General features: G+C 40.7%; 3 protein-coding genes and 1 non-coding gene across 7 annotated transcripts in view; 1 reads left to right on the top strand and 3 right to left on the bottom strand.

Annotated features, from left to right (window-relative positions):
- Positions 1-3,147: 3,147 nt before the first annotated feature.
- LOC132872540 (uncharacterized) lies at positions 3,148-5,005 on the bottom strand. Its single transcript, XM_060907436.1, has 2 exons — positions 4,917-5,005; positions 3,148-4,166 (listed from the first exon to the last, which is right to left on the bottom strand). Exon 2 carries the CDS (start codon positions 4,144-4,146, stop codon positions 3,673-3,675), a length of 474 nt encoding a protein of 157 aa, XP_060763419.1. The 5' UTR covers positions 4,147-4,166; positions 4,917-5,005; the 3' UTR covers positions 3,148-3,672.
- A 4,243-nt stretch (positions 5,006-9,248) lies between these two features.
- Positions 9,249-14,427, bottom strand: gatc (glutamyl-tRNA amidotransferase subunit C). Its single transcript, XM_060907894.1, has 5 exons — positions 14,078-14,427; positions 13,803-13,853; positions 11,978-12,147; positions 9,887-9,990; positions 9,249-9,367 (listed from the first exon to the last, which is right to left on the bottom strand). Exons 1-5 carry the CDS (start codon positions 14,366-14,368, stop codon positions 9,306-9,308), a joined length of 678 nt encoding a protein of 225 aa, XP_060763877.1. The 5' UTR covers positions 14,369-14,427; the 3' UTR covers positions 9,249-9,305.
- A 30-nt stretch (positions 14,428-14,457) lies between these two features.
- On the top strand, positions 14,458-14,530 carry trnak-uuu (transfer RNA lysine (anticodon UUU)). The gene has a single exon. It is a non-coding gene; the product is annotated as a tRNA-Lys (tRNA).
- A 6,237-nt stretch (positions 14,531-20,767) lies between these two features.
- sgsm1a (small G protein signaling modulator 1a) overlaps positions 20,768-27,890 on the bottom strand; it is a 49,433-nt gene continuing 42,310 nt past the window's right edge. For 3 of the 4 annotated variants that reach the window (XM_060907891.1, XM_060907890.1, XM_060907893.1), the window contains 7 exons: positions 26,435-27,502; positions 25,993-26,117; positions 24,890-24,972; positions 24,690-24,799; positions 24,505-24,601; positions 23,822-23,989; positions 20,769-23,716 (listed from right to left, as the gene is read on the bottom strand). In XM_060907891.1, coding sequence (XP_060763874.1) covers positions 23,628-23,716; positions 23,822-23,989; positions 24,505-24,601; positions 24,690-24,799; positions 24,890-24,972; positions 25,993-26,117; positions 26,435-27,502 — 1,740 coding nt within the window. In that variant the 3' untranslated portion in view covers positions 20,769-23,627. Of the gene's footprint in view, positions 23,717-23,821; positions 23,990-24,504; positions 24,602-24,689; positions 24,800-24,889; positions 24,973-25,992; positions 26,118-26,434; positions 27,503-27,890 lie in introns of all 4 variants that reach the window. The other variant, XM_060907892.1, reaches the window with a different exon arrangement.

The following is a 27,890-nucleotide window of genomic DNA, read 5'->3' as shown; positions in this document are numbered from 1 at the left end:
GTGTGCAACAGTGACTGAGTGACCATCAGTGATGACTCTAATGTTGATGATTACCTTCACAAAACAGCAATTACAGTGAGTTATAGATTTAACCGAGGACTGTGTGTGTATGAACTGATCCAAAGCCAATACTTGCTGTAAACTCATTTAAAAGTAGTGGAGGAGGATTTTACACTGTTCACAGTGTGAGCCAATGTGTGGATTGGACCTCCATCCATGAACAGGAAGGAACTGACAGGTGAGAAGACAAGCTGAGGAGATGAAATTGTAAGTTTCCTGTGGCAGGAATTTACAAATTGTAATTTCGCCTGGAACGTAGCAGTATACTGGGCTTTCAAAGATTCAGTGAGAAGATTCGCTCCTTACTTGTCGAGGGTCAAGTCACTATGAAGTTCATATCAAACAATTATTATTGTAATTTGTTATTACAGCCACAAACAAGACTATAAATGTAATTTACTGTACAGTTGCGGTCAGAAGTTTACATACACTCATCATGGGCATCAATGTCATGGTAATTTTGGGCTGTTAATGATTTTCTTGAACTGTTCTTTTTCCACGGTGGAATGATTGTACAGCGTACATCTTTAATGACTTCAAAAAACAAGTTTGAATTTATTTTGGATTTTCTCTAATCCACACAGGATCAAAATTATACATACAGGCTCAAATATATACATACACCCCAACTAATATTTGGTTAAACGTCCCTTAGCAAGTTGCACCTTGACCTGATGCTTTGGGTATCCATCAACAAGCTTCTGGCATAATTCTGGCTGGATATTTGACCACCCTTCTTGGCAAAATTTGTAGAGTTAATTTAAATTGGTTGGTTTCCTGGCACAGGCCCAACATTTAAGAGTAGTCCACAAATTTTCAATCGGGTTGAGGTCAGGACTTTGGGAAGGCCATTCCAGAAGCTTAATGTTAGCCTGCTTTATCCATTCCAAAACCAGTTTTGATGTGTGTTTGGGATCATTGTCCTGTTGGAACACCCAGTTGTGTCCGAGTTTCAACCTTCTAGCTGTTGATCTGAGGTGAAGTTGAAGAATTTGGAGGTAGTCCTCTTTCTTCATTATTCCATCCACTTTGTGCAATGCACCAGTACCACTGGCAACAAAACAGCCCCAGAGCATGATGCTGCCACCACCATGCTTGACAGTTGGTACAGTGTTCTTAGGTTTGAAAGCCTCACCTTTACTCCTCCAAACATACCTCTTGTCACTGTGGCCAAATAGCTCAATCTTTGTCTCATCTGACCATAAAACTTTTCTCCAGAAGGCATTTGGCTTGTCCATGTGGGCAGCTGCAAATTTCAGTCAAGCCTGAAGGTGTCGATTTTGGAGCAGGGGCTTCTTTCTTGGTCAGCACCCTCTCAGTCCATGGCAATGTAAAACTCGCTTCACTGTGGACGGTGACACTGGTGTTCCAGCAGTTTCCAGTTCATGAACATCCTAACCAATGTCCTCTCATCTGAGGGTGACAGTTTGGGTCTTCTTCCAGACCTTGCCAAAGTGGGGGCACATCCGAATAACTTGTACTTACGTACGATTGTTTGAACTGATGACCTTGGAATCTGCAATTGTTTATAAATGGTTCCAAGAGACCTTCCCAACTTGTGTAAATTTACATTTCTCCTTCTTAGATCTTCTCTGAGTTCCTTGGACTTTTCCCATGGTTCTTGAGTATTGGTCAATCCAATGAGTGCTGTGAAACAAATCCTTTTTATGCTGGCAAAGAGAAACTACCAACTGTAGTCAATCACTCATGAGAAGTTAATAGGCCTTGGCCTTGTCAAGTTAAAAAACATTGTAGAACCTTCATCACCACTTATTAACAGATTTAAGTGAACGTATGTATATATTTGAGCCCGTATGTATAATTATGACCCTGTGTGGATTAGAGAAAATCCAAAATATATTCAAATTTGTGCACCCAATTCTTGTTTTTTTTTTTAAAGTCATTAAAGATGTACGCTGTACAATCATTCCACCCTGGAAAAAGAACAGTTCAAAGAAATCATTAACAGCCCAAAATTACCATGACATTGACGGCCATGATGAGTGTATGTAAACTTCTGACCACAACTGTATATCATTGTTAGTCTTTATTTAGCATTAGCTAATTTGCTACATATTAACGCTTGTTTATATAGGCCTGGACAATCATTTAGTTGACTATGATAGTTTCATGAAAGCATCACTTCATCCATGGCCTGGACATGTACAGTTGCTCACATTCAGTTATCTCATCTCATCTCATTATCTGTAGCCGCTTTATCCTTCTACAGGGTCGCAGGCAAGCTGGAGCCTATCCCAGCTGACTACGGGCGAAAGGCGGGGTACACTCTGGACAAGTCGCCAGGTCATCACAGGGCTGACACATAGACACAGACAACCATTCACACTCACATTCACACCTACGGTCAATTTAGAGTCACCAGTTAACCTAACCTGCATGTCTTTGGACTGTGGGGGAAACCGGAGCACCCGGAGGAAACCCACGCGGACACGGGGAGAACATGCAAACTCTGCACAGAAAGGCCCTCGCCGGCCCCGGGGCTCGAACCCAGGACCTTCTTGCTGTGAGGCGACAGCGCTAACCACTACACCACCGTGCCGCCCCACATTCAGTTATCAGCATTTTTATTGGTATATCACTTTTAACAATCAACACTGTCAGAAAGAAACTTTACAGAAATCCAGATGTCAGTTTAATCCAGATGTGGAAAAACTCCCTGAGATGACATGAGGATGCTGAAAGGATGTTCACTATGAGGACATTCCGAACAAGAGTCCTGGGATTATGAGGAGCGCTTTCACGATTTCTGTGAATTAAAACGTGTAAACTGATTTGTTGTTAACCTTTTATTCATCAGGACACATTACTGTGTACCTTTATAGTTATTACAGGAATAAACCTGGACTTTAAAAGCTTTAAAGTAAAAAATAAGCCCATGAGGTGATGGATAAGGCCTTTAAAAACTTATCTGCCATAATTTTGGAAAATGAGTGTCAAGTATATCGACATTAATGTTATAACTAGCTAACCAACATTATACTAATAGACTAACTAACATTTATCTCCTGTTACGGCTAGAGATTTTTTTTTTTTTTTTTGGGGGGGGGGGGAGCCAAAGCAATGCAATCATTTTATAAATATTTTATTTAGACAGATATGAATACATTTATAAGCATTATTACAAAAATAAACCATCAGTTACTTAAAATTTTTAATTATTACTTTAGGGCCTTTTCAGGCCCTACAGGCAAGTCATTAACAAACTAAAAAAATAGTAGAAGGTTTTTTTTTCACATTTTCATGTAATCTGTTAACAGCAGACAGTAACTACAGACATGTGTTGGTGCAAACAGCAATTTTATAAATTGATATAGAATTCAGAGTACTGCATATTGCAAACAAACCTAATACAATCCTGCTAATATTGGAAAGTTTTTACAGATATTAAAAAAAAAAATTAGGAATAGGATTAGAGAAAAATACTTTGAAAACACTAGAACACCACATCCAAAAAAAGAGATGCAGTCGAGTGCAATTAGAACGAAGGAACTTTTTTTTTTATATTTATGTATCTGTAACCCATACAACACTAAATTGTGCTAAACAGATTTTATTTTAAAGCTGAAATGATCTTCAGGTGTTTGTGTCCCATCAGCCTCCACGTAGACGGAGGGTCATGTGAATGGTGCTTCCAGAAACAATGTTGTAATACTCCAGCTTCTTGCCAGAGTCGAGCTGTTGGCCACTGTAGATCAGCCGCTGCTGGTCTACTGGTGTTCCTTCTTTCTGGCGGATCTTTGCCATCAACTGATCAACAGTCTCATCGTCAGTGATGTCGTATGTTTTTGTCTGTCCCTTCTCGTTCTTCACGAACACTTGAAAGGGCACGGGGGTCGTGGAGATCAGGAGCATCACAGTGCATCCTGAACTCAGCCCGTAATCGCTCACCGTCTTCTGATCATGGTCTAGCTGCAAGATTTGTCCATTGGTGATGGAAAGCTTCAGCCGTGAAGGCCTTGCTTTAAAGAGTCGGGCAATTTGTTCCTTGAGTTTGCCAATAGTGTCATTTGGATTCACAAAGATGGTCCGCGTTTCTCCACTCAGGACTTTAATGTTCAGCTCCATCTTATCCACTCCTTAATGATCTGCGTAAACAAAAAATAACAACAGACAACAGATTAGTGCTGTTATATTTACACTTTTTAAAAAGTTTGCACTGAAGTTACAAAGCTAATGGAAGCTTATGACCAACAACAATTAATTACCACACCCCATAGAAGTATCATTATGAAATTATTATATTTTGAAGTATAATTTTAACAACAAAAACATGGAAGTGATACTAAAATGTCACTACATCAAAGAAGTCAAGTGAGTCTGGATTCAAAATGGCTGCCAGCAGAATTTACAGCTCCACCATGTACATTTACTCATTATAGAGAAGTAAAACAGAGTACTCCTAGAAGAAAAAAAAAGATTCCTAAAGTGGACCATATATCTCCAGTCCTTGTTAATGAGGTGATGCTCTGAAGTGTACGCGTTTTTAACCTTTGGTGTGTGTAATGTATCTCGAAAAGATTATTACACTCCAGTTATGTAGCATAAATCTTATTTTAAGGTTCAATATCCTGTATCTATGTTTCCAAATGGAATACACACATTAATATATACATGTGTAAAAGATAAGAGCAGCACTTCAGGGACAAGGAAAGCTCCAGTTGCTTAAAAATCACAAAAGCTGTTACTTGTTATCATTGTTACTAAACATTAAGAAGCTTACACACTTGGAAAATGTTTATAAAACCTGAACACATACCCACTGTTAATAACTCATTATTAAGGTTTTACATGCATAATATTTCAAAGCATATTGTTTGAAACGGGATTAAACTTACCTTCTAAATAAATGACGTAAGTATTTCTGCTCAAAGGGGTTTTTTTTTCTTTCTCTCTTCTCGTCGTCGAAGAACAGAACAAGCCCACACACTCTTCCTGGACAGCTGAGTGCGGCTCATAATATAGCCCAATAGCCACGCCCCGTGTTGGAATAACAACCAATGGAAGATGATTGCGTGAGTCAATCCCAGCCAATGGGAGAAGCGCACAGGCCAGCCTCCGTTAGGTTTTCTTTTCCGAATGTTGACTCAGTTTACTTTCGATTTCCGAAAATCAGCTGCAGCAGAAACACAACAGAACAAAACAACTCAGCAAAACAGCTGCTGCTGAAACATTTCCCCCACAGTGTCTCAGTGTCGCTGATAATGCAACTGCACGGATTTTCACAATCTCTGTCAACAAAAAAGCAATTAAAAAAGGGTCGTAAGACTTTAAAAACTTTTAATCTTAATTAAAAAAAAATTATATATATATATATATATATATATATATATATATATATATATATATATATATATATATATATATATATATGAATGTATTTTTAGGCCTAGCTGTACAGTAATCATCATCAACAACAGCAATAAACAATACTAACAAAAATATGTATGAAAATTAAATTAAATATTGATTGGATCAAGGGGCGGCACGGTGGTGTAGTGGTTAGTGCTGTCGCCTCACAGCAAGAAGGTCCGGGTTCGAGCCCTGTGGCCGGCGAGGGCCTTTCTGTGTGGAGTTTGCATGTTCTCCCCGTGTCCGCATGGGTTTCCTCCGGGTGCTCCGGTTTCCCCCACAGTCCAAAGACATGCAGGTTAGGTTAACTGGTGACTCTAAATTGACCGTAGGTGTGAATGTGAGTGTGAATGGTTGTCTGTGTCTATGTGTCAGCCCTGTGATGACCTGGCGACTTGTCCAGGGTGTACCCTGCCTTTCGCCCGTAGTCAGCTGGGATAGGCTCCAGCTTGCCTGCGACCCTGTAGAACAGGATAAAGCGGCTAGAGATAATGAGATGAGATGAGATGAGATGAGATGAGATGAGATAGGGGTGGTGTAGTGCTTAACACTGTCGCCTCACAGAAAGAAGGTTCTGGGTTCAAGCCCAGTGGCCAGTGAGGGCCGTTCTGTGTAGAGTTTGCATCTCCTCATGTCTGTGTGGGTTTCCTCCGGGTGCTCTGGTTTCCCTCACAGTCCAAAGATATGCAGGTTAGGCTAATTAGTGGCTCTAAATTGACTGTGAGTGTGAATGATTACGCGTCTCTATGTGTCAGCCCTGCGGTGACCTGGTGACTTGTCCAGGGTGTACTGTGCCCCTCATTCATAGTCAGCTGGGATAGGCTCCTGCGACCCTGCACAGGATAAGCGGTTATGGATGGATGGATGGATTTTTACATTATTGAATCAGTACAAAAACATTTTTGAGTTCCAAACATTCGTGTGTGGGGGGGGGTTCCCCCAAGCAAATAATTAAACATTTATTTTCATGTAAAGTTTGTATCTGAGCAGCATATTCCATAGGAGAGCACTTTTCAGATTAAAAATGAAAACATAATGAAGGGTATTGGGTTTTGGTGCAAAATGAAGAACCGAATGTGGCAGTCAAAGTGTCCAGAAGAACTGTGGCTGGTTCTGTAAGATGCTCAGTACATGCTCACTACAGCTCATTTCCTTATAAAACTGCACTCATTGGACATGAGACTACTATTTTTGTTAAAGCAAAGGGTCATCCATCCATCCATCCATTATCTGTAGCCGCTTATCCTGTTCTACAGGGTCGCAGGCAAGCTGGAGCCTGCAAATGGTCGTCTCACACCAAATATTGACTTTGTTACTGTATATTGATTTATGATGGCTTACTGCTTACTGTTTATAGCATTCTTTAATGTTGAAACATTTCATTTCATCATTTTGAAGCCATTTTTGGTCGACAGCATTTCTTTACATGTGCCTAGGACTTTTGGACAGAGACTGTATCTCTAAACCAGGCATGAGATTTCGCTCGGCTTTATTTGCTACATGCAAATCCCTGCTCATATAGGCAATAAATAAAAGATGAATCATTTAGTTCATCGATCTGGATGTGGATTCAGCTCCCTTATGAGCAAGAGACAACAGTAGTGAGGTGAAAATCTCCCTGAGATGACGGCAGTGTTGAAACAGTGTTCAGAATGAGCGGATTATTAAGAGTCACTGTATTAAAAGTTCTGGGATGAGTACAGGATAGTCTTAATGATTACGATTATCCAGGGAGGAAATGAGAATATAATAATGTAATAATGAAAATAACCATGCTGGAGGAAAGATCTGAAGGCATCGTTAAAAAATATGTCCCAAGTAGCACTTTATCTAAGAATCGGATCATATCTACAGTACATCGCCTATTATGTACAGGCAGGGTTGAAAATTTAAAGAATAACAGAAATAAACATGCCGGTTTCACAGCACCATCTGTATCATATCAGTGACTCATTTGGTGTCAGGTGATCTTTTACAGGTGTGTTCACAGTTTGTGTTTCTGCGAAATGAAAAAAGCCCAACGTGTCACTCAGAGGACCGTGAATTATTTTTGGCACCACTTCTTGAAATACAGTGTGTGAGATGTAAATGATGTTAACTTGAATATAATGTGTTCTGTGAGTGGGAGCTTTATGAACAGAAAGCACTATGAGTCCAATAACTAGGCTGAATGTGATTCCATAAAATCCTTTTTAGAAATAAATCCATGGTGAGAAGGTGCATGGAATTTATTGTACCATCAAACAACCAGTGTTCCCAGTATAAACTCCACGTCAAACTTCTTTCAAATATTGCTACAAACATCCACAGTTCCCAACACATGGAAGCGGTCAAATATTGTGCCAGTTCCTAAAAAACCTGGTGCAACTGAACTGAATGACTTTAGACCCATTGCACTCACTTCCATTCTATGCAAATGTATGGAGAGAGTGGTGAGCAAGCATATAACTGCTAGTGTATCCAACACTTTAGACCAACTCCAGTTTGCATATAAATGTCAAAGGGGCACAGATGATGCAACTATAACACTGTTTAATATCTTAGCCAAACACTTAAAGTTCCCTCTCATTACGCTAGAATTTTGTTCATAGATTTTACATCTGCTTTTAATTCTATGCAAATTCATGTACTGTTGCAAAGACTTGTTGATTTAGGGGTTAATGGTGGAATAATTCATTGGGTTAGGGATTTTCTCTCTGACCGCCCTCAACGGGTTATCTTGGTAAATATTGAGTCAGATCTCACTGTTTTGAATACTGGGGCACCGCAGGGCACCATTTTATCTCCCTTACTGTTCTCTATATATACGAATTTAAAATCCAAGAAGAACATTTTAGGTTATTTAAATATGCTGATGACATGGCTCTGGTTGGTCTACTGCAGCAGGGTGATATGGAGAGAGAATATGCCTACGCCCGCCATACATCATCTCTTCAAGAATGGTGCCAAAATAGCTTTTTAGAAATGAATGTAAGTAAGACTAAAGAACTTGTCATTCAAAATGATAAGGACCTGTTATCTCCTATAATCATTCAGGGACAGACAGTGGAAGTCGTGAATGATTTTAAATATCTTGGCACTTTTATAGACAGTAAACTCATTTTTAAAGAAAACACAGATTTTATTTTTAAAAAGTGCTCACAACATCTTTACCTACTCCGTAGACTCAGAAACTTTGGTGTGAACAAGGACATCCTACAAACAGTATATAAAAATCTTGTTGAAAGCATTCTATCATTTAATATGATCATGTGGTAACTTGAACATGCAGAGAAAAAATAAGCTACAGAGAATAGTGAATATGGCCACAAAGATAATAGGAAAGCCACAAAAGCACTTAAGTATAATGTATGATGAACAGATTTTAAACAAAACCAGGAAAATCATAAATGACCCTTCCCACCCGTTCCACTGTGAATTCGAGCTTTTACCCTCTGGGAGGCGTTTTAGAGTGCCTAACGCTAATAAGAACATCTTTAAAAACTCCTTTGTCCCAAAAGGAATAAGGGCGATAAATAATACAGGGATTCTTACTTAATTCACCCCAGTCCTTTTTATTGGTCTGATTACTTATTTATTATTATATTTATGATATTTTATCACTTTTTAGCTATTTTTTAAACACTCTTTTGAGTGCTAATGTATTTTTATAATAACTTAGTTTTCTCTTTAAATTTCCACATTGTGGACAATAAAGTGTTCGTATTCGTTCGTATTCGTCCACCTTGAGCTGGAGAAAGCACTTACTAAAGCTTTCTACATTCCCACGTGTTGTTGAATAACTATTTTCTAAAAGCAGGAACAGAGACAGAGGAGAGTTTAAGCAGGAATTTGTGTTTATTGGCAGTAAATACTGTCTCTGGATATTTGTGCTCTCAGAGCTCGGAGTGCTTCAGCATGGCGGTTCGCTCCTCTCTCTTCGGAAGAGGGATGTTTCCTGTGTGAGGCAAAAAGGAAAACGTTTACTTTTAATTATTAGTTACAACAGCACAGTTAGTTTCTGTTTCGTGAATTTCTCAGGTGTGCTGGAGAAAGAAAAGGGAAATCAGGTGTAAAGGTGACAGCTGACGTGAAGGGGAATTCCAGCCAGGAATGCTCCACGTCACACTCTTGACTGAGGCCTGTTGTTGTTGTTGTTGCACTTTTGACGACGTGCCAGTAGGTGGGGTGGGAAAGGAAATCGAAACCATCAAACCTGAACCAAGCTGTGATCTGTTTCTTTTGTGTATTAATCCAACATTTTCTTATTCGGTTTCCAAACCTCCCACTGTCCCAATTCATCTCTACACACCAAGTAGATTTGATCTTCATCTCAGTTCTAACTTTGTGAATCCCAGACTCACTGATGTCACTCAGAACTGAGCAATAAACAGTTTAACACTTTCCCCAAATACCAAAGTGGGATCTTTTGACCCAAACAGAACATAAGGCTTAAAAATGATATGCGTGTGAGGACCTGGAGGTGCTACAAAATACTCCTCCTCTGTGCTTCTGGAGAGCTGAAGAAGTTCCTCTGCGCAGTTTCCCTCCGTCACAGTGTCCTCTCTCAGATACAGAGCTCTAAAATACACACAAAGACAAACTCATCACGTGTCTTCTCATATTTATTACAGAATTTTGCTTGGAACATGAATAATAACTTCATATAATATCAATAATAATCACTGTTATTAGGTTCAGGAAGTTAAACGATGACGTCAGAGCCGCCTGCTTTTATTTATTTATTATCCAAACACTCTTTGTTCTGAGGTTATTGTTGTGACACAGTTTCTCGGTTTGTTTCCCAGTTAAACGAAACCTACAGTGAACTACATGACGATTCAGGAGTATTTCAATATGAAGCAATTACACAATGACTCAGCTGATATTCCTTATTAAATACTAAAGAATTTAAAGTTTGAGTCAGAGTCATGGAGAAACGCTCACGTGACATCGAGTCGGTTTGTATGAAAGCTGTTACAATAAATAGACTTTTCTCCTCTGCATGGAGGCCAATCAGGGGTGGCACAGTGGTGCAGTGGTTAGCGCTGTTGCCTCACAGCAAGAAGGTCTGGGTTCGAGCCCCGTGGCCGGCGAGGGCCTTTCTGTGCGGAGTTTGCATGTTCTCCCCATGTCCGCGTGGGTTTCCTCCGGGTGCTCCGGTTTCCCCCACAGTCCAAAGACATGCAGGTTAGGTTAACTGGTGACTCTAAATTGACCGTAGGTGTGAATGAGAGTGTGAATGGTTGTCTGTGTCTATGTGTCAGCCCTGTGATGACCTGGCGACTTGTCCAGGGTGTACCCCGCCTTTCGCCCGTAGTCAGCTGGGATAGGATCCAGCTTGCCTGCGACCCTGTAGAACAGGATAAAGTGGCTAAGGATAAAGAGAAGGTGGGTCATGCAGCAAGACAACGACCCTAAGCACACAAGTCGTTCTACCAAAGAATGGTTCAAGAAGAATAAAGTTAATGTTTTGGAATGGCCCAGTCAAAGTCCTGACCTTAATCCAATCGAAATGTTGTGGAAGGACCTGAAGCGAGCAGTTCATGTGAGGAAACCCACCAACATCCCAGAGTTGAAGCTGTTCTGTACGGAGGAACGGGCTAAAATTCCTCCCAGCCGGTGTGCAGGACTGATCAATAGTTACCGGAAACGTTTAGCTGCAGTTATTGCTGCACAAGGGGGTCACACCAGATACTGAAAGCAAAGGGTCACATACTTTTGCCACTCACAGATATGTAATATTGGATCATTTTCCTCAATAAATAAATGACCAAGTATAATAGTTTTGTCTCATTTGTTTAACTGGGTTCTCTTTATCTACTTTTAGGATTTGTGTGAAAATCTGATGATGTTTTAGGTCATATTTATGCAGAAATATAGAAAATTCTAAAGCATTCACAAACTTTCAAGCACCACTGTATACAGTCAAAGAAAGAACATTTGAGAACAATATAATATCTAATATAAATCTAATGTAAAAGAAAATTTAAAAACAAGTATCTCGAATGACAGCACAAAAGCAAATCTGAACAAAGCTTTTAATGCTGCAACACAATTAATAAATAAAATCCAATCATTATTAGTAATTGTTTTCACACAGAGATTTAAATGTACTGATCATCTGCCATGATATGATTTTGAACTAGAAAAGCACTCGGAGAGCGCAGACCTCCGCCAAGAATCCTTTAAAAAAATCCGGGATCCAGAAGGTGATCCGGATCACCGCCAAAATTTAATGGATTGTTACTTGTGCCCAGTCACACCTCTGGAAAAAATTTCAGAACAATCCATTCATAACTTTTTCCATAATGTTGCTAACAGACAAACCAACAAACAAACAAACCAACGCTACCGAAAACATAACCTTCTTGGCAGAGATAATGAATAGGTACTTTTCTTGGAAAGTCCCAAAGTTTTCGACTTGCCCAGACACCACATCTCTCTCTCTGACATATTTTTAGTTTGCTGTTTCTGCTCCTTGGTGCCTGAAAAGGTTTTCTTCGTTTGATTCCAGTTAGAACTGGCAACATTATATTTTCAGAAGAGGAAAAAAACAAGCCCTAACCTGTCCTCCAGGACAGAATCCATTGGTTCCACACCTTCCGTGTCGACAACATGAAGCTGATCAGCGAACCGAATCGCTTTCTCCAGACACTCCACACCTTCCTGGCTGCCGAAGTCTACAAGAGCGAGTCTCTCCAACTTATCCACAAGGTCCAGAGAGACTTCAGTAAGCTGCAGAATGAAACAGGAGGGAATAAAATCACCAAAGTGTGCTGAGGGTGAAATAATAACAATATCACACCATGTTACCTGAAGACATTTCTGTGATAAACGATATACAACATGATAAACTGTAAATAATACAATTCAGATATTTGCATTTTGTATGATTATATCTCCATAACCTGGGATGGAAGGTTTTTTTAGGCCAAATTATGATTGCTTTAGAACACAGTTGTAAGTGGTGGTGTTTTGGACCAGATCGAAGATAGTCCGTGTCCCCCAAGATCCTTTTAATCAGAAATTAATACGATCCATTTCTGTAAACATAGGCACATGACAACATAGGGTAAAGTGTAAATGCTGAAAGTGTGTCTGAGATGACGTATAGAAACATATCGTTTGTAAACATCTGTTTAGTCAAGCCTTGTGTTAATGGTGTTTATGAGGTAAAGGTGTAGATCTGGAGGGTCCTCAGACAGAGTGTTTTGGTAAACTGGGATGTATGGATGCTGTCAGTCCCCACTCGCTTGCTCACTCGAGTTTGTTGACGGTGTAGTGGCTGCTGCTTTATGCCCCTCATGCCTGTGTTACCTTCTGGCTCTCCCCTTTTAGTTATGCTGTCAGAGTTAGTTTTTCCGGAGTCCCTGCTTGTAATCAGTGCAATATGTATACTGTTCCTACTTATTCAGGTGACATACCTAACAACCTGTGTTTTCTGTCTCTCTCTCTCTCTCTCTCTCACCCCCAAATCTGTCCCTCTGAGTTACATGTCGGTCCTGGGATCGAGACGCTGAACCTCTTCTGCTCCTCGGACCTGCCTGATCCATCCTGGTGCCCTGTGTCTGGTTGGAGTCTCATCGCATCACTCCTGTGGAGGACGGCCCATGTGGACAGTTGAAAGTCACACTTGGAAGACGCTCTGGACTCTTACAGTAATGCTTTTATGGCTGAGGACTACAGTTGACTTGCTAACTTTAGGACTGCAGTTGTCATGAACAGTTTTGCACTCAAGTTTCCATCAATGAAGAGTTTATAACATCAACGAAACTGATTTCATGTTAAAACTGTTAATGTTATAGTCATGCTGTCTGTTGTTGCCCAAATGAGGATGGGTTTCCTTTTGAGTCTGGTTCCTCTCGAGGTTTCTTCCTCATGTCGTCTGAGGGAGTTTTTCCTTGCCACCGTCGCCACAGGCTTGCTCATTGGGGATAGATTGGGGATAGATTAGGGATAAAATTAGCTCATGTTTTAAGTCGTTCAAATTCTGTAAAGCTGCTTTGCGACAATGTTTATTGTTAAAAGCGCTATACAAATAAACTTGACTTGACTAAAACCTACTGCAAAGTTTTGACGAGGAAACTTTAGAAAAGTGGATGATGGAGTGGATAATGTTAGTATGAGCTGATGATTAACAAAAGGCCTACTGAAGGTACCATAAATCAGAACTGCGTGCACACCATGGTGAACTTCTTTCCTAAGCAAAAAGACTGAGAAACTGAAATTAAATGCTTGAAAAATGCTTTTGAGGGATAGTTTTGTGCAGTTTTTGAGATGTATTTGGGCTGGAAGGCTTTCCAGACCTGCGCATAAATATCAAGCAGAATGTCTGATAGAGAATCTGAACAAAAACAGCAATTTTTTGTGAAGTATAATAAGAAGCGTACAGGTGGAAGTTGGTCCTCGGCTACTGGCTCCCATGTGGGAAACTGTGGGACCTGAAAAGAAACACAAACACAATCATAATCATAATAATTGTTGTTTTTTTCTGTATACACTTCTCCTTGAGGTCACTGGTTGTGAGAACACAAACACTTAGTCCAGTAGATTATTTAAAATAAATATTACATTAATTGTTTAGGCAGAGTTAAAAAGTAGAAGTACATTTTTCGTATAGCTCATACTTTCCTGAGTCTTCATAGGCCATGAAGTGTTTTCATACCTTTGAAATGAAGCCAGAATGACTTGAGCTCATCCAGCGGCACCACTTTGCTTTTCTGCCCGAGTAAGAGGCGCCTTGTGTGGGAAGCGCCGCCAGGACACACCGAGGATGTGAAGGCCGCGGCAGCGCGCTTTGGTTTAACCACCGCAATGTGCAGGTTGCGAATTTCCTTTCCTGTGCTGTGTTCCGAAAAGCCATGGATCTCAGTACCTGTCCAACAGGACACCGGAAATTATACCCGACACAGACGCTGTGAAACATGTCCACTGCACTCAGGAGTCGCGAACTCATTACAAGTTCATTCACTATAACAGAAATGAGGAGAGCTGAATAGAGTTGGATAGTCTATATATAGAGACACACAAACTAACATGCTCGAAGCCCGGATAGCTCAGTCGGTAGAGCATCAGACTTTTAATCTGAGGGTCCAGGGTTCAAGTCCCTGTTCGGGCGATCTCGTTTTCATTTTGAAGAAACAAAGTAAAATCGGTATTTTCTTCCCACAGCCAGGGTAAAAAAAAAAATACTAGTAGTTAATCCATGAGACAATTTACATTTAATTTCATTATTTATTTATTTAGATGGGAAAATGCGTATTAAATGAACACTGCATACATGAGACATGCAGAGTAAATACACCGGAATTAGCAAAAAAGCTAAATTCCATCCGTGCTCCCCAAACAAGAAACATAAAACGCTTAACAATACAAGCTCATTAAAAAAAAAATCACAAAATCACAGTAGACCAATAAATAAAAAAAAGCCAAAACCATATCAATGTGTATAATCATGTACACACACACACACACACACACACATACACACACATACATAATGGAAAGTGTGTGTATACATGACTGCACATACAGTTAGGTCCATATATATTTGGACACTGACACAAATTTTTTTTTTTTTTTTTTTTTTTACCTGTTTACTGAAACATATTCAGGTTATAGTTATATAATGGACATAAAGTCCAGACTTTCAGCTTTCATCTGTATCCACATTAAAATTGGATGAAGGGTTTAGGAGTTTCAGCTCCTTAACATGTGCCACCCTGTTTTTAAAGGGACCAAAAGTAATTGGACAATTGACTCAAAGGCTATTTCATGGGCAGGTGTGGACAATTCCTTCGTTATGTAATTCTCAATTAAGCAGATAAAAGGCCTGGAGTTGATTTGAGGTGTGGTGCTTGCATTTGGAAGATTTTGCTGTGAAGAAAATATGCGGTCAAAGGAGCTCTCCATGCAGGTGAAACAAGCCATCCTTAAGCTGCGAAAACAGGAAAAAAAAACATCCGAGAAATTGCTACAATATTAGGAGTGGCAAAATCTACAGTTTGGTACATCCAAAAAGAAGTAAAGAGAAAGAAAGAAAGTGCTGGTGAACTCATCAATGCAAAAAGACCTGGACACTCACAGAAGACAACAGTGGTGGATGATCGCAGAATAATTTCCATGGTGAAGAGAAACCCCTTCACAACAGCCAACCAAGTGAACAACACTCTCCAGGAGGTAGGCGTATCAATATCCAAATCTACCATAAAGAGAAGACTGCATGAAAGTAAATACAGAGGGTTCACTGCATGGTGCAAGCCACTCATAAGCCTCAAGAATAAAAAGGCTAAATTGGACTTTGCTAAAAAAAACATCTAAAAAAGCCAGCACAGTTCTGGAAGAACATTCTTTGGACAGATGAAACCAAGATCAACCTCTACCAGAATGATGGAAAGAAAAAAGTATGGCAAAGGTGTGGTACAGCTCATGATCCAAAGCATACCACATCATCTGTAAAACATGGTGGAGGCAGTGTGATGGCTTGGGCATGCATGGCTGCCAGTGGCACTGAGTCACTAGTGTTTATTGATGATGTGACACAGGACAGAAGCAGCCGGATGAATTCTGAGGTATTCAGAGACATACTGTGTGCTCAAATCCAGCCAAATGCAGCCAAACTGATTGGTTGGTGTTTCATAATACAGATGGACAATGACCCAGAACATAAAGCCAAAGCAACCCAGGAGTTTATTAAAGCAAAGAAGTGGAATATTCTTGAATGGCCAAGTCAGTCATCTGATCTCAACCCAATTGAGCAGCATTTCACTTGTTCAAGACTAAACTTCAGACAGAAAGGCCCACAAACAAGCAGCAACTGAAAACCGCTGCAGTAAATGTTAGGGTTTTGCTGGGATTCGAACCTGGTTCGTTGGTGTGATAATCCAGCAAACCCCCACTAGGCCACCAGGGGGATGACTCAAATGCAGAGGCGTGAGGCGGAAGTAGAAAAAGAATCAAAAGGTTTATTTAAACTATATACACTATATACAGGCCAAAACAAAAGACAAAAAAAAAACCAAAGAGTATAATCCAAAAGAAAAGCAAAGTGCAAAAATTCAAAAGCTAAGAAGATAAAAAAACACAGTACAAAGGAAACTGGAGATAAACATAACAGCACAAAGACTCCGTGACAAGAGGACTGAACTCAGGGGTATAAATAGACAAACTAATTAAGGACACAGGTGAAGATAATTAGGCAATTAACACAAACACAAAACACAGGAACAGTGGCGGCCTCTAGAGGCCAAAATAAACACGACATGAAAAGGAAATAACAGCGGCCTCTAGAGGCCAAAACAGTCCTAGTCCTAACAGTAAAGGCCTGGCAGAGCATTAAAAAGGAGGAAACACAGCGTCTGGTGATGTCCATGAGTTCAAGACTTCAGGCAGTCATTGCCAACAAAGGGTTTTCAACCAAGTATTAGAAATGAACATTTTATTTACAATTATTTAATTTGTCCAATTACTTTTGAACCCCTGAAATGAAGGGATTGTGTTTAAAAAATGCTTTAGTTCCTCACATTTTTATGCAATCATTTTGTTCAACCCACTGAATTAAAGCTGAAAGTCTGAACTTCAACTGCATCTGAATTGTTTTGTTCAAAATTCATTGTGGTAATGTACAGAACCAAAATTAGAAAAATGTTGTCTCCGTCCAAATATTTATGGACCTAACTGTATATCAGTTATATAAACATATGAACAAACTCCCCTGCGCATGCAACATACAGTTACACATTAGGGTGCATCAGTTGCCCTCCCTTTCATAAAATCTGATGCATTTTTGTTTGGGTGTTCCTTTTCACCAATAAAGACATCCTGTAAAAGTTTTTGACCATATTCAAAAGTCTAATGGTGGCACCATGAGGTTCATTTTTTGCCAAAAAAACGCTTATGTTTTCGCATAAGGTTTGAATCACAATGTTGGACATAGGTGGTTTTAAACGGGGGCCGGGGGGGGGGGGGCCAGTGCCCCTGTAAAATTGCTCCTGGCCCCTGTTGTGGCCCCTGTGCTGAACAGATAATAAGATTTATTAATTTCGACATGCGCTGGCTCAAAGATCGGAACTGACAAGACGGAGTGTTCTACACGGACTCCTTAAAGTGCTACACGCACACTGTTACCTGCAGCAGAAAGACCAGCAGCAGCACGAATTGTAAACTTCGGATGTGAGAGATAACAGCTGCAGCCCTGCAAGGACCAGGCTACTGCAAAGAGGTGAAGGTAAGGAAAATTATTCAATTTTGTAACGTCAGTGTTTGCACATATCCGTGTTTTACTGTTGTTGTTCACTACAATAATAAATCCGTTTTATTGTGCTTTCTTAAAAGTGCGTTGCACAGCAATAAGTAGCCTAACTTAATATTTTTGGGAAATGGGTCAAATAACCGACAGTGTTTAACCTGCTTGTAAAACTTGAATGGCCTTGTGATATGTAGAGGCTACATTCCTCTCTGTTTACTTTTTAGTATAGGCCTACTGTAGGCTGTCATCATGAAAAAGAGCAAGAAGGACATTATGTCCTTTTTTGCCCCTGTTGGCAAAAAGCAACATAGAGAGAGTAAGGAAGATGAAGATTATGAAAGAGGAGAGAGAGCCAGAGGTGGAGAGAGAGCCAGAGGTGGTGGTTGGAGAGGTGGAAAGTGAGGCATCTGAAAGGCAATCTGAGAGTGAGGATGAAGACATTCAGGATCAGATCGAGGGACAGAATGAGGGACAACCCAACGAGTCATTGGGACAACCAGATTCACCATGCATATCAAGTACAGCACCATCAGGTTTGTGATGTTGAACAAATGTGTGTGTGTGAGCGGTGTCGGCCTACAATTCATATAGCCTAGCCTGAAAGTGTGAAGTCTGAATAATAATTAATAAATATAAAATAAAAATATTAGATATAATAATAAATTAATAAATGAATAATGATAAATAAATGTTGTTCTCAGTCGCACTCTCATATTTACTGTATTCATCTTTCTCCAGATATCAGCAAGTGCTTGGACGACACTCCAGTGCAGCCACATCTGAGGAAAAGGTTCATTGTATGCAAAAATAGAAATCTTATTTTACAAAAAAGAGAAACATGGTTTTAAGATTTATTGAGCACAATTTATTTTATGTTTAGGCTATTGAGACAGAATGTTTATCTCATTGTATTTATGCTCAATGTATGTTGTTTTGGTTTTAAATAAACTAAACAAAACATTTTGAACACTTAAATATTGCCATGTTTTGTCCTTATATGTGCCCCCCTGAAAAAACACTGGCCCCACCTCGGCCCCCCTAGTAATTTTGGTCTAGAACCGCCACTGATGTTGGACTCCATTTATTGATTTCTTGTGACCCAGAGATCATGTTAAGAACCTTTGCAAGGGATTGAGAAGCATTAATGTGATTCATAATACATTTGTATTGTTTAAAAGTAGTTGAACAATGATTCAATGAACAGCTAAAACTCAAACTGTGCTTGATAATATATTTAGAATATGTACTAAAAATGTGTATCCAAGATATTTGGTATACTCTATAAGGTGCCATAATGTTTCATGAAAAGTGATCGAAATTTTGTCATAAAAGTCATAAAATAGCAGCTTTTTCCATAACTTTGAGCTCCTGGTGCCACCATTACACTTTAGAATTTTGTCAAAATATTTCACCCAGTGTGTTTTCTTACCAAAAGGAACATAAAAACAAAAATGCATCATGATCGGAGGAACTTTTCATTTTTAGGGGGCAACTGATGCACCCTATGACACACACAAGGGAGATCCCAGACTGAACAGGATTACAGATGCTCACAGGTTGGTTTGTTTGTCTAAGATCCAATCTGTAAGTTGTACTTTAAAAGTCCCGAAAGACGGACACTCTCTGATACTGATGGGTAGCTTATTCCATTCCAAACATCCCTGAACTGATAACACGTTTTGGGCAAATGTGCATCTAAATTGCACCTCACAGTCCCCTCTTACAGTCTGACAGCTCTGGCCCCTATGCTCCTATCTGGTTGATTGTTTATGAACTCTAACAGGGGAAGCGGGTACAATCCGTGTAGGGATTTATAGATCACACATACTGTACATGTTTAAAAAGCTTAAAATTGTCAAAACTAAATAAAGTTATATTTTTCCAGGATGTTGCAATAATGGTACGAATATGTTCTTTTATCAAGTACCTTTAGGGCTCTCTTGTAAAGTTGTGCAATTGGTCTGAGAGTCATGGTACCTGTGAAGGACCAATTTGAGAAGCAGTAGTTGATGTGAGACAAGATCATACAATGCAGGTACGCCTTGGAGGCACCGGTTGTTAAGAAAGGTCTAATTTGTTTAAAATTCTGCAGATTAAACTTGATGGTATTTGAGACCTTCTTGATGCGAGTTTTAAATGTTAGGGTTGGGTCCAATGTCACCCCGAGGTACTTAAACTGTTTTACTAGTTCAAGCTCCTCACTCCCTAAAACCACATTGGATCTGACTGCTTCTACTGACTTCTTGGGGAAAAAAAATACACACGGTCTTTTTGGTGTTCACGAGTAAACATGAGTCAAGTAGCCAGTCTTGAATCCTAGTCAACACAGATGTCAGGACTAATGCAGCCTCTTTGGGGTTTTTTACCGTGACATACAATAACCACATCATCTGCATACATCTGGGAATATACAGTACGACACACATCTGGCAGATCATTTATGTACAGTGAGAACAGTAGTGGCCCTAAAATAGAACCCTGTGGTATTCCAACTGGACATCTGGATTGATACATTGATTTAAAGGCAACAAGTAATTAATTGATCAAGACAAAAATGATCAGTTGATGATTATGGGTTGTTATTAAAACAAGACAATTTTTAATGACTATTTGTAAATAATTTAATAGTATAGCAAGGTGATTTGGAACAAAGTATTATTTAACAAAGAAATGTCAAAACTGTCACACACACATACAATCACACACTCACTATAGTCACACACTATCATCACACAACACCAACACCTCCTCTTACACTACTGGCTATTAGTATTATTGGATCGCTTAGATTCATTAATAACCGAAGGAGTTTTATTAAACTGCACAGCTACATAATATGTACGGAATCAGAGCAGCACATCACTGATGATGATCTGCCACACTTTAAAACAAACTCCTTCACACCTGTAACGGTGATGTGAAATCAGAAAATAACTTTTCTTAGTGATGAATGTAGAAAGTAGAGTAACCCCAAAATCCCACAAGTATGCATGTGATCCTTCTGGTCATATTTATTATTATAATAATAATAATAATAATAATAACAACAACAACACTTCATTATTTAGAAGCACATACTATCATTTAATCACAAACCACAGCTGAACAAGTTTTACATACAAAAGCCAAGACAAAATGAATGCATTGAGATATAAATAAATAAACAACTCAAAGCAGCACATACAAATAATACTTTTTTTTTTTTTGCTATCATCAAGCAGCTAGTTTCACACACTTTACATCAATATTCAAAGCAACAATGAGAAAGTGCCAGGTTCATAGAGAAGCAGAATCTTCAGGTGAATACACCGCATAAAATAAGCGCTGATGAAATACATTGGGCAAAGTCCACTCGTGAAAAATAATACATCAGATTTGAGTTTGGATTTCATTCAGTTCCATAGACCTGGCCACAAAACAGCTACACTGCACATTCCCTGCTCAACATTTTCTGGTGAAAATGACTAAAACATTTCAGTTAGGTAACATTTGCTGCACAGTGAGCAATAATATCACTAAAAAGTACTTTGGTAGTTTGTCACGAGTCAACTATCTAGCTAGATGCCCCTCCTGGCATAATGGATACGGATTTTCCCCAAATATGACCCTGACAGGCATTTCCTTATAATCCAGGTCCTGAAGTGATAAAAGGCAGAGGGCAGAAGTGCGACTGTTGTCCTAAACTTGGACTCAAACAGCACCAGTGGAGCACGGAGACGAGCAGAAACAGTTAAGGCCACACAGTAAACGCTAAGTTACTTCAGAATGCAAAAATAAATACCAGGACTGTTCAATATAGTTTCTCTGCTTTAGTATATCTCCATTCAGAAAAACCCTACAATCTCTAATATCATTGTTCATCATATATATTAATATCTCTTATATAATAAATAAAGAATATAGATTTTTTTTTTCCTTATGCACAAATAAGCTTTTTGGTTACAGTAACACTAAAGTGAAAACCATGAAAGTCCTCATACAGGGCCTTGGATAAGGATTCACGCACACTCTGTAGTGTTACAGCATGAAACTGAAATGGATTTAATGTGGATTATAGATCATGGACCAACACAAAATAACAAAATTGAGGGGAAATAAAATCAATACAGTCTGAAAAACTGGTACCAGTGATCATAAATATACGAGAACAGTGAAGAACAATGAAGCACGATTGTGGTAGCATCATGTTCAGATTTACTTGGCTGCTTACCTGATGAATCCCCTCTTTAATAGTTGCATCTATGATGCATTGCAGTTAAGAATAGATTTAATGTCTCTTCACAGGATGTACAAAATTTGGGATATTTTTATGACCTTAGTCTCAGACATGTTTGGATATTTTATGATGCTTTTTCTTTAGATATGTTCTCCAACAGGGGCGGCACGGTGGTGTAGTGGTTAGCGCTGTCGCCTCACAGCAAGAAAGTCCGGGTTCGAGCCCCGTGGCTGGCGAGGGCCTTTCTGTGTGGAGTTTGCATGTTCTCCCCGTGTCCCCATGGGTTTCCTCCGGTTTCCCCCACAGTCCAAAGACATGCAGGTTAGGTTAACTGGTGACTCTAAATTGACCGTAGGTGTGAATGAGTGTGTGAATGGTTGTCTGTGTCTATGTGTCAGCCCTGTGATGACCTGGCGACTTGTCCAGGGTGTATCCTGCCTTTCGCCCGTAGTCAGCTGGGATAGGCTCCAGCTTGCCTGCGACCCTGTAGAACAGGATAAAGTGGCTACAGATAACGAGATGAGATGTTCTCCAACAAACTCTGGGTTCCTCCAGGAGCAGGTGTATTTATATTTAAGATCACATGATACTTTCACTTCACTGGCACACAAGTCGACTTTTCAAATAAAAAAGTGGCACCGGAACTAATTTACGGGTTTCGCATTTCACAACAGGGGCGGATACATTTGCAATTACAAGTCCATTTCAGTTCCTAGTTATAACATTACAAATGCAGAAAAGTTCAAGGGGGTGAATACTTTTGCAAGGTGCTGTAGACAACTTATGCCTTGCGGTGACACTGAACATTATCAAACAGATGAAATACCTGCTGCAGTGTGTTCGATACCATGAGTGTGGAAAGATCTGGAAAGATGCTTCACAACAATACACACAGACCTGCATGGAATAAGACGCAACACTGATCATCACTACTGAATGAAAAGTACTGATCTGGTGGCTCGAAGGAGATCTGAATGAAAAGACGTTTCTCGAACACAATGTTGAGAGAGCGTTAAAGTCAGAGCTGCTCAGCTTCTACTCATCCAAAAACTGAAAATCAGACCAAACCTCGACGACGCACCAACCTACACCAACATTAACATAATACCATGTTACTGAAGATACACAGATGTGAAAGTTAGCAACAGACGTGCAGCTGTGGAAGGAAGCAAACTGAGCCGAAGAGGCTGAAAGCTTGACTGCCTTGGAATGTGTGATAGGTGAAGTATAACCGAGGTCTGGAAGTGTCAGTATTTTACTAGCTGGTGCTACCCATGACCTCTCACTTCCACTCGAGTTATACTTCGGAATGTAAAAGACACCAGTGGTGCTGCTTCACAGCTTCAGGGTCCTTGGTTTGATCCTGAGCTCTGTGTGTGTGGAGTTTCTCATGTTCTCCCAGTGGCCACATGGCTTTGGGTTCTCTGGTTTCCTCCGTGTGTGCACAGACTACGCTAAATTGCCCCCTAGGCGTGAATGTGTGTGTATGGTGCCCTGTGATGAACTGGTGTACCATCCTGGGTGACTCCCCTAGTGTTCCTGGGACAGACTCCACATCTTCTGACCTGGACCAGGATAAAGCGTTTGCTAATGATGGACGAATGTACTAGCAGCCTCTACTTATAAATGTCATGACAGTTATTTGAGAGCTAAATGACTTGGACCAGGAAGGTCATCTTGGCCGTATCTTGTCGGGTTTAATGCAGCAAACACTAATGGGATGTCTTGGCACAGAAGGGCGTCCGCTCTGGGTTACTTGTTTTCGATGAGCATCTGCACCTTGCAAACAAGCTCTCGAGCCAGCTCCAGGATTTGCTTCACGTTATGATGTTCAGCCATTTCTAAAAAACAAAATCACAAATTAAAGGATCTTAAAAGAGCGCCATTGTGTTGTTCAGAACGTTCCATGGGATTTCAGAGTCACGGTTCGAGCTTTGCTGTGTTACCATTGAAAAATTTGATGATGTCAGTGAAGTCCATGTTGTTCTCCAGGATGATGTCTCTGTAGATCTCGACAAGGGCAAGCGCAATAAAGAGGACAAACTGGCTCGAGGAGACATGCTTAGCTGCCCAAATGCTCTCCCACACTGCAAACACGTCATCATACACCAGCTCTGAGGACAGAAAAAAAAAAAAAAAAAAAAAAAAACATACCAAAGATTCTCCACATCACAAGTACAATGCAGATCATGTACCATTTGTTTGCCTTGATTTCAGCGACCAATGGAGTTTTCTGGAACGTGAAATGATCGCCACTAGGGGGAGCTGGTTGATTATTTTGACACCAATTTTCAGGTGTAGCCACTTTTAAACCACTGTTTCATCGTTTTTCTGTTTACAGTCTTTGTAAAAGTTTCACTATGAAAATCAGTGTCATTTTCGAAAGCCTTTAATTACTTGCTTTAACAAGCTTCAACCGAGCTCCTTGTTAAACTCCCAACGGAAAAGGATGACTCATGTTTCACAGAAGAATTAACTGCTCAATAGACAGCGAGGCCACTGCTGCTAAACTCTCACATCTTACTGACGTAAAAAAAAAAGCTAATTAGCTGCCGGTTCTCAATGTTCCTCTGAAATATTTGACACTGCTTGGAAACGCAGTCGTGTTCTCGTGGAGATTTTCCGTTACCTCGTTTAAAGTCCAGGAGGAACCAGCGGTAGCAGAAGTAGAAGTGGGTGTAGTCACCGTTCTGGTGCATCAGCTCAAAGAGCTCAGAGTCCAGGATCTGCACGGATGGAGAGATTGACACAGAAAATGTACAGTGAGATCACACAAACTGAAGGCTCAAGGTTGTTTTGGGGTCACAGCTTCACCTGGATGAGGGATCTCATGTTGGCGAAGTGAGTGTCCATCGCACCACCATGAGGAAAGTTCTGATTCATTCTCTTCATCAGTTCGGTGAAACAGCTAAAAGCCAGAGCCTCTGAATGAAGAACAATAAAGTGGTAAATGGAAAACAAAACATGATTCTCCAACAACAACAACAACAAAATAAAAACACATACACACTCACCGTCATCGAGAATGACCAGCAGAGGAGCCAGCAGGTCACACATCCCCTGAACGTAGCCGATCTCTAGATGCTGCCAGATGTAACTGTGGATGGAATGTCGCCATTAAGGATTTAAATAAATCAGCAGAACTAATACCACGACTGAACTCGGGTTTGATTAAGTTAGACCACTGATTATTGTATGAATAATTACAACTGGATGATTGTGAAGGGTACAGTGAACTGGCCTAGTGGTTAGTGTCCACCTCTTGACCGGGAGATCGTGAGTTCTCCTCATGGTCGGGTCGTACCAAAGACCATCATAAAAACAGGTCTGTTTGTCTGTCTGTCGCCATCCTCATAGTTGAGGGTCAGTGATCCAGGAAGCCATCAACTAGCTTCTATGAATTCTCTTGGGTGATTATAGCACACCAGAGGGACCCAAACCCCCAGCTGGTGGTGGACACACACATTGGCAATTTAGAGTAGTCAATCAACCAAACCAGAGGACCAGCCCCCCACTGTAACCCTAGCTATGTAATAGGTGAGAGGCCGAGGGCTACAGAAACGGAGATCAGCGCCGCCTAATGCGCCATATGGTGCAGGAAGGACTTTAGAAGAATCATCCAAATCTGCATGTCTTTGGATTGTGGGGAAAACTGGAGCACCTGGAGGAAACCCACACAGGCATGAGGAGAACATGTAAACTCCAAACAAAAAGGTCCCAGTCAGCCGCTGGGCTTGAATCCAGAACTTTTTTGCTGTGAGGCAACAATGCTAACCACTGTGTCCATAAAAATGGTACCTACCACCGTCTGGCAAGGCACGCTGCAATACAGATGCGAGTGGGGAGTCAAACTCTTGTGGTTATCAGAGAAACCCCCCCCGTAACCCTAGCTGTATAGTAGGTGAGAGGCTGAGGGCTACAGAAGCTGAGATTGGCGCCACCTGATGCGCCTTCAGGGCCTGGTTAGTACTGGGACAGGAAGCTGCCTGGGAAGACCAGGCCCTGAAATGGGAAGGACTTTGATTTTTGATTGTGAAGGGTGGCGGTGTGAGGATCTGGAACGCTGACTCTGCTAACGATCTTGAGTTTTACCATGGTATAAGTCTTGGCACCCTACCTGCACATGATGTTGCGCAGTTTCTCCAGGTTAGCCGGGGTGAAGTACCAGTAGTTCCTGTCGCACCTTTGTACGTCCTTGTCAATCCGATGCAGGTTCAGAGTGTACAAGTCCAAGAGCTCCTGCTGCAAACACCAGGCAGCCACATGTAACAAAGAACCTGTTACATCTGAACGGCTGGACTGTAAACACTTTTCTCTATTATATAAAATACTTTTATCTGTTTGTTATTAGTCGTAGTTTATGTGAAGCATTCGCCATACAAGTCCCTGTGCATACGCGGTTACTATAGAAACAATAATTCATCAGCTTCAGTATAAAGTAACGTATTACGACGTAATCTGCATTAAACAGATTTTTTTAGTTTAGATTCATACCGATATAATTCTGATGAAACATATTTGAAATGTCACATATCTACACCAACGAATAAGGTGTGTACCGTGTAAGCTGCTCCTGTGGAGGGAACTGGTGAAGTGGTGATGTTCTTCTCATTAGCCACAGCACGTGAATCAAACTGAGAGTAAAGAGTCTTCATTTCAGGCAGGAGCGCCTCGCTGCCTTCCTCTATGCCCACCAGCCGGGCCATAGGGATCTCCTCCATCTCGATGGCTGAGGGTGACTCGTCTGAGTCGGTGACGGGCGTCTCTTTGCTCATTTCACGCATGCTGAAGGCTTCAAACACAACAGGCACCACGATCTCTTTTACCACAGGAGCACTCAGCATTGTGACCTTCTTCCTAACTGTCTCCACCTGACCTTTCTCCTTCACCTGACTTGGACGCTGAGCCTCAGCTGTTGACTCTTTTCTTGCTCCCTGAGCTTCACTCGCTGTTGGTCTTGAATCAGTTTGATTCTCAGTTGGCTCGGCTTCATCGTTCTTTATGGGAGGAGAATTTAATGTCTCGCTCTCTGTTGTCTTTAACCCTCCTGGACTGGATCCAGCCTCACAGATTTCCCTTTTCTCTCCTACAACACACTCTTCCCTTTTTGAAACAGAACCCAGTATTCCAGACATCTCCTCCTCTGGCTTTCTTCTTTTGTTCTCTACTTCCATGTCCTTTATCATGATACCTTCAATACCTTCTCCAGCTTCTGAGTGCTCTACTCCCTTCACCTCATTTTTCTTCTCACACACCTTTTGTTCCACAGTATCCACGTCTTCCATTTCTGCCTTTTCGTTCTCATCTCCTGCATGCCCTACGACAGTTTCCCCCATCTTCTCTGCATTTGAGCTTCTCGGAACAAGCACTTCCACATCGGAACCTTTGGCTTTTTTGGTTTCATCTTTCTTCTCCATGATGCTACCCTGGGTGGATGTTTTGGTGCTCATCTCCTGTGCGCCGCTGTCTTCTGTGCTGAGGGAGTCCGACAGTCCTGAGGTGATGGAGAAGTTTCTGGAAGAGGTGTGACCCGAGTCTGAGCTGTTGGAGACTTTGGGGAGGAATTTGACTTCGTCACCTTTGGGTTCGGCATCAATCTGTTCGACCTCATCCACGGACTCGAACACCTGGAGGAAGAAGCCAAAGGGAAGCCAGCTACTCCAGGGGAAGGGGCTTTGGGGATTGAAGAACTAGCAGGGGCAGTGTGGGGACGGGGGAGACCTGTTTAGAAGGAATACTCGAGCAACATTCATGCATAATCCAAGGACGGCCAGCAATTTCTCTGAGCCCAACATTAAATTTTACAGAATAATGAGCTGTGTTCAGAGTTGAGTAGTGAGGATTAAATACTGAAATCAGTCTTCAGCCCTCAAATAACTACAGACTCAGAAGTTAGGAAAAGCTGTGCCTCGGTGTTGTCTGAGAGTTTGATGTAACCATGAGATATCAATCCGAAATGCAAGTTTTGTGCTGTAACTTGAAAAAAATAAAACCACGCAATGTTACTGGAGACTA

Source organism: Neoarius graeffei, chromosome 24 (assembly GCF_027579695.1).
Source record: "Neoarius graeffei isolate fNeoGra1 chromosome 24, fNeoGra1.pri, whole genome shotgun sequence".
Lineage (NCBI taxonomy): Eukaryota > Metazoa > Chordata > Actinopteri > Siluriformes > Ariidae > Neoarius > Neoarius graeffei.
The sequence above is the reverse complement of the archived record's forward strand: the minus strand, read 5'-3'. Positions and strand labels throughout refer to the sequence as shown.

What these genes read in the sequence shown, in the direction of transcription:
- LOC132872540 (XM_060907436.1), bottom strand. Translation starts at nt 4,146, where the DNA reads ATGGAGCTGAACATTAAAGTCCTGAGTGGAGAAACGCGGACCATCTTT.
- gatc (XM_060907894.1), bottom strand. Translation starts at nt 14,368, where the DNA reads ATGAGTTCGCGACTCCTGAGTGCAGTGGACATGTTTCACAGCGTCTGT. An exon ending in ATTCTGGCTTCATTTCAAAG is followed by an intron (nt 13,854 to 14,077) that starts GTATGAAAACAC and finishes GTTTCTTTTCAG; the next exon opens with GTCCCACAGTTTCCCACATG. An exon ending in CCGAGGACCAACTTCCACCT is followed by an intron (nt 12,148 to 13,802) that starts GTACGCTTCTTA and finishes TTCATTCTGCAG; the next exon opens with CTTACTGAAGTCTCTCTGGA.